Source organism: Macaca mulatta, chromosome 9 (assembly GCF_049350105.2).
Source record: "Macaca mulatta isolate MMU2019108-1 chromosome 9, T2T-MMU8v2.0, whole genome shotgun sequence".
Taxonomy (NCBI): Eukaryota; Metazoa; Chordata; class Mammalia; order Primates; family Cercopithecidae; genus Macaca; species Macaca mulatta.
This window is the reverse complement of record NC_133414.1, coordinates 136504748-136519363: the sequence shown is the minus strand read 5'-3', so window position 1 is coordinate 136519363 and position 14616 is coordinate 136504748. Positions and strand designations below refer to the sequence as shown.

General features: G+C 49.5%; 1 protein-coding gene across 1 annotated transcript; it reads left to right on the top strand.

Moving 5' to 3' along the window:
- The first annotated feature begins 5183 nt into the window (after nt 1–5183).
- Nucleotides 5184–10056, top strand: NKX1-2 (NK1 homeobox 2). The gene is made up of 2 exons (XM_001083181.5): nt 5184–5533; nt 7128–10056. The coding sequence occupies exons 1-2, from the start codon at nt 5320–5322 to the stop codon at nt 7841–7843; spliced, it is 930 nt and encodes a 309-aa protein (XP_001083181.3). The 5' UTR covers nt 5184–5319; the 3' UTR covers nt 7844–10056.
- Nucleotides 10057–14616: the final 4560 nt, after the last annotated feature.

Here is a 14616-nt window from a genome sequence, read left to right as displayed (position 1 = left end):
TAGTTTTTATATTTTTAATAGAGATAGGGTTTCACCATGTGGGCGAGGCTGGTCTCGAACTACTGCCCTCGTGATCCACTTGCCTCGGCCTCCCAAAGTGCTGGGATTACAGGTGTGAGCTACCGCGCCTGGCCTAATTTTTTTTTTTTTTTTTTTTTTTGAGACGGAGTCTCGCTCTGTCGCCCAGGCTGGAGTGCAGTGGCGCGATCTCGGCTCACTGCAAGCTCCGCCTCCCGGGTTCACGCCTTTCTCCTGCCTCAGCCTCCCGAGTAGCTGGGACTACAGGCGCCCACAACCGCGCCCGGCTAATTTTTTGTATTTTTAGTAGAGACGGGGTTTCACCGTGGTCTCGATCTCCTGACCTTGTGATCCGCCCGCCTCGGCCTCCCAAAGTGCTGGGATTACAGGCGTGAGCCACCGCGCCCGGCGCCTGGCCTAATTTTTTTGTGTTTTTAACAGAGATGGGGTTTCACCATGTTTACTAGGCTGGTCTTGAACTCCTGGCCTCAAGTGATCTGCCCTCCTTGGCCTCCCAAAGTGCTGGGATTACAGGCATGAGCCACTGTGCCTGGCCAGATATTTCTGATCTGTGTGTTCATTGTAGCACGAGGTAATGTGAATGCTCATGCTTAGTACTTGGCTGCAGGCAATAGATGGCACACAAGAAACTCCACTGGGTCTCCCATCAACACCGGAGGGATAGAAATGTCCTCTCTTACTCATCCAACTTAAAGAGAAACCTGCTACCCAAAGAACAGGATACATTCTTCAACATGGGGAACAGTGGAGGAGGAGGTCCTAGGTAATTTTTTTTTCTGGCCACCTGTTTTGTAAAAGACCAGGAGGCAATGAGCATCCCTTTCAGTACAATTTGGCCATGTGTTTGGCTCGCTAACATCCTCACATGTGTATTTATACCCACGGTATTTCTAGAAAATATACCCAGATCCAGCAAGCCCTCCCTCTGTGCATGGAGTTGATTTTTTTTTTTTTTCAGCCTGGGTATTAAAATTCTGCCTGAGTGCTGTCTTTAAATTGCTTTGATGCTAGGTGGGTTCCAACCCTGACCTGTCCTGATGGCAAGTGATGCCTGTAACAAGCTCAGGATCAATATTCATAGCGGGTGTCCTGGGCTGATAACACTATCCAAGACAATGTTCACTATCAGTGCAGACAGCTGAGATATTGCACCATTAGGGATGTTGTGTTAAATAACCTGATCCATTTCTGGGGCTATTTAATGAATTTCACAGTTTAGATAGTATCTTTAAGGAGGAGGCAAAGGCTATTCCGGAGGCACTGATGCAAATCAATGGTGCCAAGCTTCCCAAGGTATTCCACAAACAAAGGTGCCTATAATTCCAGCACAGCCTTGAAGAGCCGCTGCGTGCCATGAATAGTGTTAACAATGGAAAGAATTTGCAGTTTATGCAGAGGGAGTGTGGGGGCGTGGGTGGGGGCAGGCAATATTATGAGCCATGTTAAAGCATTTTAGATAAAATCTTATGTTCCTGAAGTAAAATGCAATTGAAATTCTCCAGGTAAAACCCTGCATTTTGAGCCAGCCCCCAGGGCAGGATATATATGCCAAAAAGACAGCTTCATAAGACAGTTTGATGGCAAACAGGGAAACCTCATCTGCCAGACAGCCTGTGGGTAACCCCTTTCCCAGTACCTCAGCCACCTGCCCCAAGATGTGCTTCTTCATCTCAAATTGGTCTATAAGATGGGAGAGGGCAGGCACTAGATTTTAGAAGGAAGCCACAGATAGCAGAGTCTGTCGTTTGTTTACCGGACTCTATGTCCCTTGGTGCTGGAGAGGTCATTTACAATTAAAGGCTAGCGTTTACCATTTCCCACCAGAGCTTTGAACTCTGGCTGCCAAGCACAGCAAGCATTCCTAAAAAACAAACAAACAAACAAACAAACAAAAAACACCTCATAGACTAACTTGTGAAAACTGAGTTGAAAATATAGCCTTCCCACCTGACCCCAGACCAAAGTTTAAAAAGATTGACTCCCTCATTTTAGGACATGCTCCCTGCCACTGGTGGGTGCTTGAGCTTAATGGGCAAGGAAAATGGAGATGCGTGGCCGCTGAGGGACACATGTTCACTGAAGCTATGGAGATGCAGAAACTCGGCAGGGACATGGAGAGTCAAAAACAAGTGTGCAGGCTGGGCACAGTGGCTCACATCTGTAATCCCAGCACTTTGGGAGGCCAAGGCGGGCGGAACACCTGAGGTCAGGAGTTCAAGACCAGCCTGGCCAACTTGGTGAAACTCCGTCTCTACTAAAAATACAAAAATTAGCCAGGCATGGTGGTGTGTGCCTATAATCCAAGCTATTGGGGAGGCTGAGGCAGAAGAATTGCTTAAACCCAAAAGGCGGAGGTTGCAGTGAGCCAAGATCGTGCCATTGCACTCCAGTGTGAGAGACAGAGCAAGACTCTGTCTAAAACAAAACAAAACGTTAGTCGGGCGTGGTGGCACGCACCTGTAATCCCAGCTACTCGCCAGTTACTCAGGAGGCTGAGGCATAAGAATCGCTTAAACTCGGGAGGTGAAGGCTGCAGTGAGCTGAGATCGCGCCAATGCACTTTAGCCTGGGCAACAGCGCGAGACCCGGTCCCCCCCCCCAATTCTTGGCTTTTTCTCCAATTTGTTGCTTCTTCCTTTTTCGGCTCCTTTCCTATATTTAACATCTGTGAACCTCAAGGGAAAGATTATTCATATCATTTAAACAAAATTTTTTGAGGTAATCTATGGAGTACAATGGAAATGATCCGGGTTTGGGTTACTCTTAGCTGTCTGGGCCTCCCTTGACCCTCTGGTTCAAGGTATAGGGTAGCCCCTGGAATGCCCACCATCCTGTGAAAATAAAGAGTCTCAAGGTTTCTTACAGGAGAATGAATAAGAGGGACAGTGGGAAGCCACGTACTGCCATCTGGGGCTAACTTAAGGAAACCTATTACTAACTACCCTGAAGAACCTTAGCATTTAAAAATGTAAACATGAGCCAGGCACAATGGCTCACGCCTGTAATCTCAGCACTTTGGGAGCCTGAGGTGGGCAGATCACTTGAGATCATGAGTTTGAGACCAGCCTGGCCAACATGTTGAAAACCAGTCTCTAGTAATAATACAAAAATTAGCCAGGCACAGTGGCGTGCACCTGTAATCCCAGCTACTCGGGAGGCGGAGGCAGGAGAATTGCTTGAACCCAGGAGGGAGAGGTTGCACAGTCAGCTGAGATCGCGCCACTGCACTCCAGCCTGGGTGACAGAGCAAGACTCTATCTCAAAAAAAAAAAAAAAAAAAAGTAAACATGGTGGGAAAAGGCAGAAGTAGCGGCTAGGATCAAAAGGGTGAAGGGGGAGAAACAAAAAAGATTAGAAAAAAAAATCGAGAACTGGGTGAGAAAGCGTTATCAAAACAGAAAACAAAGTACCCTATCTGTATTTCAGGAAGACTCTGTGATTTGCAGTCCAGGTTCTTGGGCACCACTTTTTAGTTTCAGGGCCATCTTTTCTTTGGGTTTTTCACATGGTGTGCAGTCCGTTTCGTGGGAGGTGGTCCAGTGGGCTTGGGAGAGGCACTTCCTTTCCTGAGCTTTAAAAGCACAATCCATCTCCACTTTAGGACTGAAGCTGGCTTGAATTTCGGCAGGGCTTTAAAGTCCGCAGGGAATACAGTGACCGCCTCTGGGAGGGGCAGCAAGGTTTGAATGAGAAAAGCTACAAGGAGCTGGCTTCTAAGGATGCCTCTTCAATAACAGATGGGATTAGCAGCCCCCAGCACTTTAATGAGAAGGTTTCTCCTCCTCTTCCTACTCCTTACCTGCTCAGACAATATTAATTGCCAGGTCATTGTTTGGAAACCCCATGGGGCAGAGAAGAAAGGAACAGCAGCGTCAGAGGTGGTTCTGAGCCAAACACTAGGAGAAGCCTCAGAGTTTGCCTGAAACAAATGCTTAGCGCTCACAGACTGCTGTGTGCCCTCCAAGAGACAAAAGAAGAAATTTAGGATGAGTGTGGTCAGTGGAATGTGGTCAGTGGAAGCTTCTCCAACCACTGGTGATCACCTTCCCAGGGGACTTGGTGGGGCAGATGAGGGCCATTTCAACTGTTTCTCTTCTCTGACCTTAAATTCAAACCAGACAGGCATTTCTGAATCTTCTGCTTCTGGGGCTGGGAGGGAATGGGGGTCTGAGATGCAACCTAATTCTCAGATCCAATTTCTGTTGCAAATGATCGAACCTGTGACTTTGGAGAAGGCCTGAAGTTTGTCCATCGAGGGCTGTGCTCCGGGTCATAGCAAACCAGGGCAGACACCTTCAGCCATCTCACTTGGCTCTGTGCCTGAAGCCACTAAGGTTTCCAAAGCGGCAGGCATCCCGGTGGGGGCTCATCACTTCTCCAAACCTCTTGCTGGCCTCTGGCTTGGCTTTGGGTGGAAGCAAAAGACTGAGAGTCCGGGATTTTCTCCCTCCGTTTCTGAGATAGCAGGACGTACTAAAAAAGCACTGACCGGTCCAGTAGAAGACCCAGGTCCAAACCCAGACTCTGTCACCAACTCACAGTGACTCTGGGCAAATCTCTTCTTACCTTTGAAACTCGATTTCCTCATCTTTAAAACGGGGACAGTGGTCTGTGCCACGTGACGCCCATCTCACAGGGATGCTCAAAGAATCAAAAGAGATCGTGCAAACCTCAGGGTTTTGTGAACGCTAAACTGTGAGAACGTGAGGGATTTTACCTCCGAGGTAACCGGGTCTGAAGCTATTACAGTAATTCACTGGCGGGGAAGGAGATGCGCTGAGCATTCCCTGGAAATAAGCAGTCCTGGCCTCAATTGCATCCCCAAGTCTAAGGCGGGTGCGCCGGAGAAAGGGCACAAACTCAAGTCACAGAGGTGTGTGTGTCGGGGGAAGGGATCCCCGGGATGGAAGCCTCCCTGACGCCCTCCGAGAGTCCCAGAGGGTTGGGCGGAGGCGCGCGGAGCCGACTGCACTGTCCCCGCGGGCACGCGCACCGGGCGCGCGGAGGCTTCCTGGAGCCCAGGCAAGGGGCCTCCTTACAGCGCGGGATAGTCCCGAGGCTGGCCGGCGTTGCGCCGGTGCCAATCGGAGCGTAGCCCCCTACGGCGCTCTCCCCGCCCCGCCTCCCCGCCCCGCCTCCCCGCCCCCCTCCCCAGCTTCACTTGGCCGCGCGGACCCGGCTCCCGGCTGGAGAGGTGCGGCCAAGCCATAGCCGGAGGCAAGCCCTAGCGGCGCCATCCCGGACCCCGCGCCGCCGACCGCCGGCCCGCGGGCGACGGGCATGCTGGCATGGCAGGACGGCGGGGCCAAGGCGGCTCCCTCCCACCACAAGATCTCTTTCTCCGTCCTGGACATCCTGGACCCGCAGAAATTCACCCGCGCAGCGCTCCCGGCGGTGCGCCCGGCTCCCCGGGAAGCCAGGAAAAGTTTGGCCGAGATGGAAGCGGGGAAAGATGCCAGCTCCAGGGACTCTGTACGACAGCTGGAGACCCCTGGTAAGATGCAAGGTGGCCCCGGCCCCAGGCGGCCTCAGCCCCAACACTTCGGAGTGTATGGGGGAACACCCGGGCCCGGTGAGTGGCCCTTAACGGCGTCTTCCTCAAAGAGAGAAGGCGCACGGGACCGGGTGCGAAGTGTAGCCCCCGCCTCGGAACTGGATAGAGGCAGAGAGGAGGCTCCCCGCATTACGGGGCAGGGATTTGCCGCATCCCTGCTCACCCTCCAAGCTCCCGCGCACCACAGCTCTGATGCTCGCGGTGGAAACTTAACTTACCTGGCGCTTACCTTGCCAGGCTTACTCATTTATCAGGCATTTAACGCGCTTGCCACGTGCTAGGACCTGGGCTAAGGGCTGGGATAAAGGTGATGAAAACTTCGGAACCTGAGAGTTGGACAGCATCATTAACATCACCTCCATTTTATGTATGGAGGAGCTGAGGCTAAGGCTTGCGCCGGGGGTCTTGGTAAGTAGAGAGGTCAGGTGCCACCTGGAGACGCCTGCGGAGCTAGGCTACCCCACGCTCTCAAGCTCCCCAGACCCAACTGTTGACTGGGGCTGGGGGCGGGGCTCGGATGAGGTGCTGGGAAGCTTTTGGTACTTTCTTCTCGAAACCCTTTCTGAATTACTCCCAACGCTGGCGGACACCTGATGAAGGGGTCAGGAAAGTTTGTGGCTGGAAGGAAGGACGGAAGACAGCAGGAGTCCTGCTGGGTGGGGCGTGGGATCAGACAGGGAAAGGCGGCTCCCTGAAGGGTCAGAGGCTCTGGTCCCCGGGGAGGCTGGATGCCACGCAGCCCCTTGCTCCCCTCCCCAAGTTTGGCGGTGATTGCCTGGGGCCCGGGGCGCCTCTGGCGGCCGCACGTGGGCCCGGGCCAGCGGCCTGGTAATTGTTCGGATCTTCTCTCCGAGGGGCCGCGCTCCCTTCCCCCACCCTGGTGATCGATATTCTATTACTGGCGCCTGCATATCTCCTGCCCGCAGCTTGCAGGTACGGACTTCAAACCCCCTTTCCCTGTCTGATCCTAATATTGTTCGATTAAAACTTACCTTTAATAGATGACATCTATCGATCCGGCCCCGCACAAATCTGAAACTCTATTAACACGGCGGGAGAGAGAAGATGGGAAAGGGAATTTCACTTTAAAGCGGGGGTGGGGGTGGGGTGGGGCAGAGAGCTTAATAACTTCTTTTTTAATTGCTAGGAGTCCTAGACCAAAATAGGCTTCCAGGGTCTGGGGAAAGCACAGCCCTAAAGGCGTTTGACATCTAGATGTCTTAATACAATGATCCTACCTCCCAATATGGTCACCCCATAAGGTCACTATTTTTTCTTAATGCGGAGTGTCATTCATTCATTTAGCATACATTTCTTGGACGCCTACTTGATGGCAGATTTGTAAAGGGCAAGAGGACACCATTCCCTTAAACCCGCTGGCAAGGATGTGCAGTCCCGCCTGAGGGAAGCTTGATGTGGGGACAGGAGCAGCACCCGGAGTTGGGTTGCGGGGAGAACTGCTTGCTCTAGGGAGGATGAGGAGGAGGTTTGGGGACCCGGAGAGGCTTCTGTTCACCGACCCCTTCTCCCCTAGATGCTGCGGGCCCAGGCGCCGGCCAGGCGTCCCCCCTGGAGGGTTCCGAAGCGGAAGAGGAGGAGGATGCGGAGGATCCGGGGAGGCCGCGGCGGCGGGAGCGGGCTGCGCGCTTGCTGCCGGGCCCAGCGCGCTCACCTGACGCCCCGGCCGGGGCATTGGCGTCTGGGGAGCCCTGCGAGGACGGCGGGGGCGGCCCTGTGGGGTCCCCTCCGGATTCCCCGGGCTCCCCGCGGCCCAGGCGCCGGCGCGTGGTGCCCAACTGCGCCAAGCCGCGGCGCGCGCGCACCGCCTTCACCTACGAGCAGCTGGTGGCCTTGGAGAACAAGTTCCGGGCCACACGCTACCTGTCCGTGTGCGAGCGCCTGAACCTCGCGCTGTCGCTCAGCCTCACCGAGACGCAGGTCAAAATCTGGTTCCAGAATCGCAGGACCAAGTGGAAGAAGCAGAACCCGGGTGCCGACGGCGCGGCGCAGGTTGGGGGTGGCGCGCCCCAGCCAGGGGCGGCGGGGGGCGGCGGCGGCGGCTCGGGGGGCAGTCCTGGCCCTCCCGGCACCGGCGCTCTGCCCTTCCAGACTTTCCCCTCCTACTCCGCGGCCAACGTCCTCTTCCCGGCCGCCGCCTCCTTCCCGCTGACGGCTGCCGTCCCCGGGAGCCCTTTCGCGCCGTTCCTCGGGCCTTCCTACCTGACCCCCTTCTACGCCCCGCACCTATGAATCAGGAGCCCCCCGGCCCCTCCTTCGCGGGATTCACGAGGGATTGGCATCGTCGTGTGCCCTCGGCTCCTCCACCCGGGGTGCAGGTGCGGGGGTGTCAGAGCGCCCCTTCCCTTCCAGAGGCCTGAGACTCCGCCCCTCTGCCCGCCTTGGGCACCTGTGATCCTCGCGAGCCACCAGGGGTCAGGGATCTGCCATCCTTCAGAGTGTCCGGGGACGGAGGCTGACCCCAAACCTTGCGGTTTCTGGACCTTGCTGTTCACTGTGGGTCAGGTTTAATTCAGTTCAGGGGCTATTTTTTGAGGCTCTGGGTGTTCCGCGCGGAGCTAACCAAGATGCCAGGAGGGAAACACGCGGAGCAGAGACGCCCTGGTTGCCAGCTGCTGGCGGCTAGGATGGAACCTTTAAAGGTGCTGGCTCATCAAAGGCTGAGAAACAGTCTCTGTTCACAACTGACAGCTTCCCCTCCTCATGCTCGATGGTTCAGCCCAAACCCAGAGATTTCTTCCAGATCCTGAACGAGGCTGGGGAAAGCTTGGTCCTGGAGCACACACGGCCCCTCTGAAAAGACTATTTTTAAAATGCATAAAACTCCACATTTCTAGATCTTTACTTAAGATTCGGCCTGGAGCGCAATACTTGTTCCAAATAACCTCCCCAGGTTATTCCTGAGAGGGGGGTACCTTGGTGTTCTGAGTAGGCCGGAAGTTTGTGGTAGGAAAGGTGACTTTGATGTGTAGCTAGACTCACCTGCTAAAGTAGACACAAGTCTGTTGCACTGCAAGTTTTGAGAACAGCTTGGACCAAACCACACAGTGGCCCCAAAGGCATAAAAATGATAATGAAGGCAGCAATGGCTCAACTAATATCAGGAAGTCTATGCATGAGGCTGCCTACTTTGATTTGCAGTAACTGATTCTTTAAAACTTCAGTCCTGGCTTATCTGCCTGTCCCAGGGATTCCTGGGCTCCCAGTAGTGAGCCAGGTTGGGGAAGAGCTAGCTCCACCAGCACACAATACATATGGACAGCTGAACTATTTTTTAAAAGCACAAACTCAACATTTTTAGATCTTCATCTAGGATTCTGACTTGAAAACAATTCTTATTACAAACAGACTCTCCACGGTGGTGAACAAGCAGAGATTGTAAGGGCCCATGAAAGCAATACTTGGGTGTGAAGAGCTGTCATGTTCCTACTGGATTCACCTCCAGGAACCTGATACATGGACATGCATTTTAACTGCTGCTTTTATTACCTCTCTTAAAAAATTCGTTCTGCGAAATTCCCTTGCCACTTTTGCTTGGGATACGTTTCCTTTAGTTTTCTACCTAATATAATCTTGTAGCCCACATCTCAGAAACCCAGAGGTCCCCAGTTGTGTCATGTATGTTTCATTCTCACTTTTGATTACTTGAGGCCAGCTGAGATGTATGTGGATACCATATTCCTTGATATTTTTTGGTAGCCTATGCTACTAACAATCAAATTTAGTGCTCAATGGCTTCAAAGTAAAGCACACTGTTTGGCATTATGGATTGCAGTTCCATTACTATGATCTTGAAATAGCTTGTTCTATCATCAGGAATGATAGAAAATATTCCCCATTTCTCCCAAATTAAATGAAGACTTTATGGTTCATGTGACTCTCATAAGGTTTGATACTATATATTATTTAATTACTTAATATCCACTAATTAGACTCTTTTCCTTCTAAAGAAGAATGTTCCCCAGACAACACATTGTAACTTTCTAAAAGACAGTTGGTGCCAGATGAGATTAAAAATGCAGATACTATACGAGATAATATTTACCTTACCCTTTGGTAAACACTCCTTTAATAACTATTCGTTGGTTTCTCAAAAGCAATATCCCATATTAAGCAGACAATTCAAGTGTGACAATTCCTCTGTAACAAATACGCTGAATTTCTGTAATAAGTGGGAAACATTTCATTCCAGTCTTCTCAGGTACCAGAATCACGGACGTCAGTAGAAGAGAGGGAATAGGGAGGGAGGTGGGAGGCTGATGTGTTCGTGGCCTAGCATGGTGCTGTGATTCCTGACCCTCTGGTTTCCACAGATTGTTGCAGAGTCATGCTTGAAGCGTGTGACTTTGGACTTCCGCTGCTTTAAAAGGCCCAGTGGCTTTCCAACCAAATCCTTAGACTCAATCTATTGGTGTGTTTGTCTAATAAATTCTTTTTGTAATACATTCATTTTTATTTCTTGTTTCATTATTCCTTGTTTTTCTATTAGCAAAGCTTTAAAATAAGTATATATGTATCTCCTCTTCTTCCCGCAATCCCTAAATAGGGAATATTTCTACACTAACACTCCTTTGCTCAGCCATTTCAGACCCATGCTAGATATACCCAGAGTGGCTATATTTGCATGCAGTATATACAGACACACATTTCAGGCCATTTTCTTAGCAGAAGCAAAGCATCTTCACAGAATTTGAACTAGTGGCTGCTAATTACATCAACACCAACCTATTAGATTTCTAGGACATTAACTTCTTAGCCTTAACCTTACAAGTTCTTAATACCCCAAAACAGCCTGATTGGTAACTTTTCTGACTTCAGCCATCTGCTGGTCATAGATTTCTGATGTTAAATATTACCATTTTAGATCCCTGTTTGAAACCACATAGTCAAGGAACTGTATTTATAGGAGTGACTGGAGAGCATTTCTTACACTGAGAGAACCATAATCCAATTTATGGGCAGAAATTAATTTAGTGTGTTTATCTTTATAGTAATAACTTTTTTTTCTTTGGGGCAGGGTCTTGCTTTGTCACTCAGGCTGGAGTACAGTGGCACAATCAAGGCTCACTGCAGCCTCAACATCCCAGGCTCAAATGAGCCTCCCACCTCAGCCTCCTGAGTAGCTAGGACCATAGGCACATGCTACTATGCTTGGCTAATTTTTTATTTTTTAATTTTTGTAGAGACAAGGTCTGGTTGCCTAGGCTGAGCTTAACCACCTAGGCTCAAGCAATTCTACCACTTCAGCCTCCAAAGTAGCTGGCACTACAGGGTCCTGCCACCACATCTGGCTGATTTTTTATGTATTTTTTGTAGATATGAGATCTTACTATGTTGCCCAGGCTGGTCTCAAACCCCTGAGCTCAAGCAGTCCAGTAGCCTCAGCCTCCCAAAGTACTGGGATTACAGGCATAAGCCAAGGATTCTCACTCTTTGTTTTTTTTAAGACAATTAGAGTCTCACTCTGTCGCCCAGGCTGGAATGCAGTGGCACAATCTCGGCTCAGTGCATGCTCCGCCTCCCGGGTTCATGCCACTTTCCTGCCTCAGCCTGTAGCTGGGACTACAGGCACCTGCCACCAGGCCTGGCTAATTTTTTTGTTTTTGTTTTTGTTTTTTTTTGGTAGAGATGAGGTTTCACTGTGTTATCAGGATGGTCTCGATCTCCTGACCTTGTGATCCGCCCGCCTTGACCTCCCAAAGTGCTGGGATTACAGGTGTGAGTTACCGCGCCCGGCAGGATTCTCACTCTTCAAGTATTCTCCTTTCTTTGGACAGATCTGTGGTTTTCCTAATTGAAGGACACAGTCTCATTCTGTCACCCAGGCTGGAGTGCAGTGGCATGATCTCAGTTGACTGCAACCTCCACTTCCTGGGTTCAAGCAATTCTTCTGCCTCGACCTCCTGAATAGCTGGGACTACAGGTGTGTGCCACCATTCCTGGCTAATTTTTGTATTTTTAGTAGAGTCAGGGGTTCACTGTGTTGGCCAGGCTGGTCTTCGATTCCTGAAAGTGATCCACCAGGCCTTACAAAGTGTTGGGATTACAGGCGTGAGCCAGTGTGCTGGGCCTGATTACACTTTTGAAAGGAAATCTAAGTGTGGTGCAGACAATTACCATCCTTTACCTGTAGACCTGGAGAGAGGAAAAGGTGCGTTTTAAATTAATCTGTCTCCTCCCTTTTCTGCTTGGAACCTTTTATGAAAATTAGTTGCTTTTATATTTTCTCACTATACATTTTCTGGATACATGTAATGTGTGTTTTGCAGATGCAGTTAATTTATTTACTGAGTGGCTAGTTGCTGTGTCAGGTGCTATGAGGGCTACAAAGATGAACCATTGAGTCTTCGTCATGTGGATCTCACCAATAAGGAATGCAAGAAAAATCAGGAAAGTACTGTCATAGGTATGTCATTTTTTTATTCTTTTAACTTTTATTTTGGCATAATTGTAGACTTAAGAAAAGTTGTAACAATAGTACTAAAAATTTCCTTTTATTGGCCAGGTGCGGTGGCTCACACCTGTAATCCTAGCACTCTGGGAGGCCGAGGTGGGTGGATCACGAGGTCAGGAGTTCAAGATCAGCCTGGCCAATATGGTGAAACCCCATCTCTACTAAAAAATACAAAAATTAGCCGGGCATGGTGGCGCGCCCCTGTAGTCCCAGCTACTCGGGAGGCTGAGGCAGGAGAATCGCTGGAACCCAGGAGGTGGAGGTTTCAGTGAGCAGAGATTGCACCACTGCACTCCAGCCTGGGCAATAAGAATGAAACTCCATCTCGAAAAAAAATAATAATAATAATGAGCCTGGTGCAGTGGTGCACACCTGTAGTCCCAGCTACTCGGGAGGCTGAGGTGGAAGAATCGCTTGAGCTCAGGATGTCAAGGCGGCAGTGAGCCGTGATTGTGCCACTGCACTCCAGCCTGGGTGACAGAGTGAGACCTTGTCTCTAAAAGAAAAAGAAATAATTCATGAGTAACTGGATATTTACAGAGTTTTACACTCTGTCCCCACAAGGTACTTAATACAAAGGGAAAGAAGACCAAGACGACCAAGGGAGGCTGAGGAACTGTTCTGGGCTAAAGAAGCCTAAACAGGACAGCAAGGCAACACATTGGAGGTTTTCCTTCTGTTGTAAAGGAGAACAAATGAAATCTGGATTAGGCCTCTAGATTAAGTAATGGTGCCATACCAGCATCGAGTTCTTGGTTTTTATAATTACTCTGTGGTTATAAAAGAGAAAGTCATTGTGCTTTAGGAAAAACACACTAAATATTTATGGGTAAAGAGACATCACGTCTGCAACTTCCTCTCAAACAGCTTGGAAAACAATGTACAATATGTGGGCGTGGGAGGGGAGAAGGGAGTGAACATACCAAGACCAAAGCAGTAAAATGTTAGCACTTGGAAAATCTGGGTGAAGAGGCCTCAGCCTCCCAAAGTGCTGGGATTACAGCCATGAGCCACCATGCCTGGCTAACTTTTGTTTTTTGAGATGGGGTCTTGCTATGTTGCCCAGTCTGTTCTCAAACTCCCAGGTTCAAACAATCCCCCTGCCTCGGCTTCCCAGTGTGCTGAGATTATAGGCATGAACAACCATGTCTGCCCCAGAAATACTCCTAAGAACCAATTTAACTAGATTTTAGAATTATGAGTAGGGTAACACAAAATTGTTTTCAATAAATGCTGTTTGGAATACTCTTTTTGGTTAAGATACTACAATTCTATATACCTGCTAGCCATTTGGGTGATCTGTTTTGATGAAGTGCCTCTTCCGCTATCTAATTCCCACATTTATTGGTAAAGTAAATGAAGTCTTTAATACATTTGGAAGCATAATTCCATCCTGTGGTCAGTTGAAACACCTGACTTTTAGGGGAATTGGGAAGACACAGATTCAGGGAAAGAAAAATGGAGAAAGGCCAGATGCAGTGGCTTTTGCCTGTCATCCTATCACTTTGGGATGAGGCGAGCCGATCACTTGAACTCGGGAGTTTGAGACCAGCCTGGCAACATGGCAAAACCCCATCTCTACTAAAAATATAAAAATTAGCCAGATGTGGTGGTGCACGCGTGCCTGTAGTCCCAGCTACTTGGGGAGCTGAGGTAGGAGAATTGCTTGAGCCCAGGAGGTCGAGGCTGTAGGGAACCATGATTCTACCACTGCACTATAGCGTGGGCAACAGAGGGAGACCCTGTCTCAAAAACAAAAAAGAAAAAACAAAAAACAAACAACAACAACAACAACAAAACAAGAAACAGAACTTTGCCAGCACCGTTCTAATTATTACCCTCCCCAAGAGAAACCATGATTCTGATTTCAAACAGCAGGGAGAAGTTGTGTCTCCTTTTTTCCTGTAATTATAAAAACAATCATATGGTGTGATCTCTCGTGTGTGGGTTATTTTGCTCAACACTATGAGTTTCATACATATTGTTTTGCGTAGTTGTAGATTTTTCATACCTATTACTGTTGGTATTTTACGGTACTGTGAACGCCACAACTTATTTGTTTGTTGATAGGTAACTGAGTTCTTTCCATTTTGGGGCTACTATGACTAAACATTCTTAAGCATGTCTTTTAGTAAATAAACCTTTGGTAAAATATCTAGGCCAGGCGTGGTGGCTCACGCCTAATCCCAGCACTCTGGGAGGCCGAGGTGGGCGGATCACCTGAGGTCAAGAGTTCAAGACCAGCCTGGCCAACATGGTGAAACCCAGTCTCTACTAAAAATACAAAAATTAGCCAGGCATGGTGGCAGGCACCTATAATCCCAGCTACTCGGGAAGCTGAGGCAGAAGAATCGCTTGAACCCCAGAGGCAGACGTTGCAGTGAGCCAAGATCATTCCATTGCACTCCAGCCTGGGGACAAGAGTGAGACTTCGTCTCAAAAAAAAAAAAATTGAAAAGTGGGACTACTGGTTATGCAGATGTCTAGCTGTAGTACATATTGCCAAACAGTTTTTTTTTTTTGAGATGAAGTCTTGCTCTGTCACCCAGGC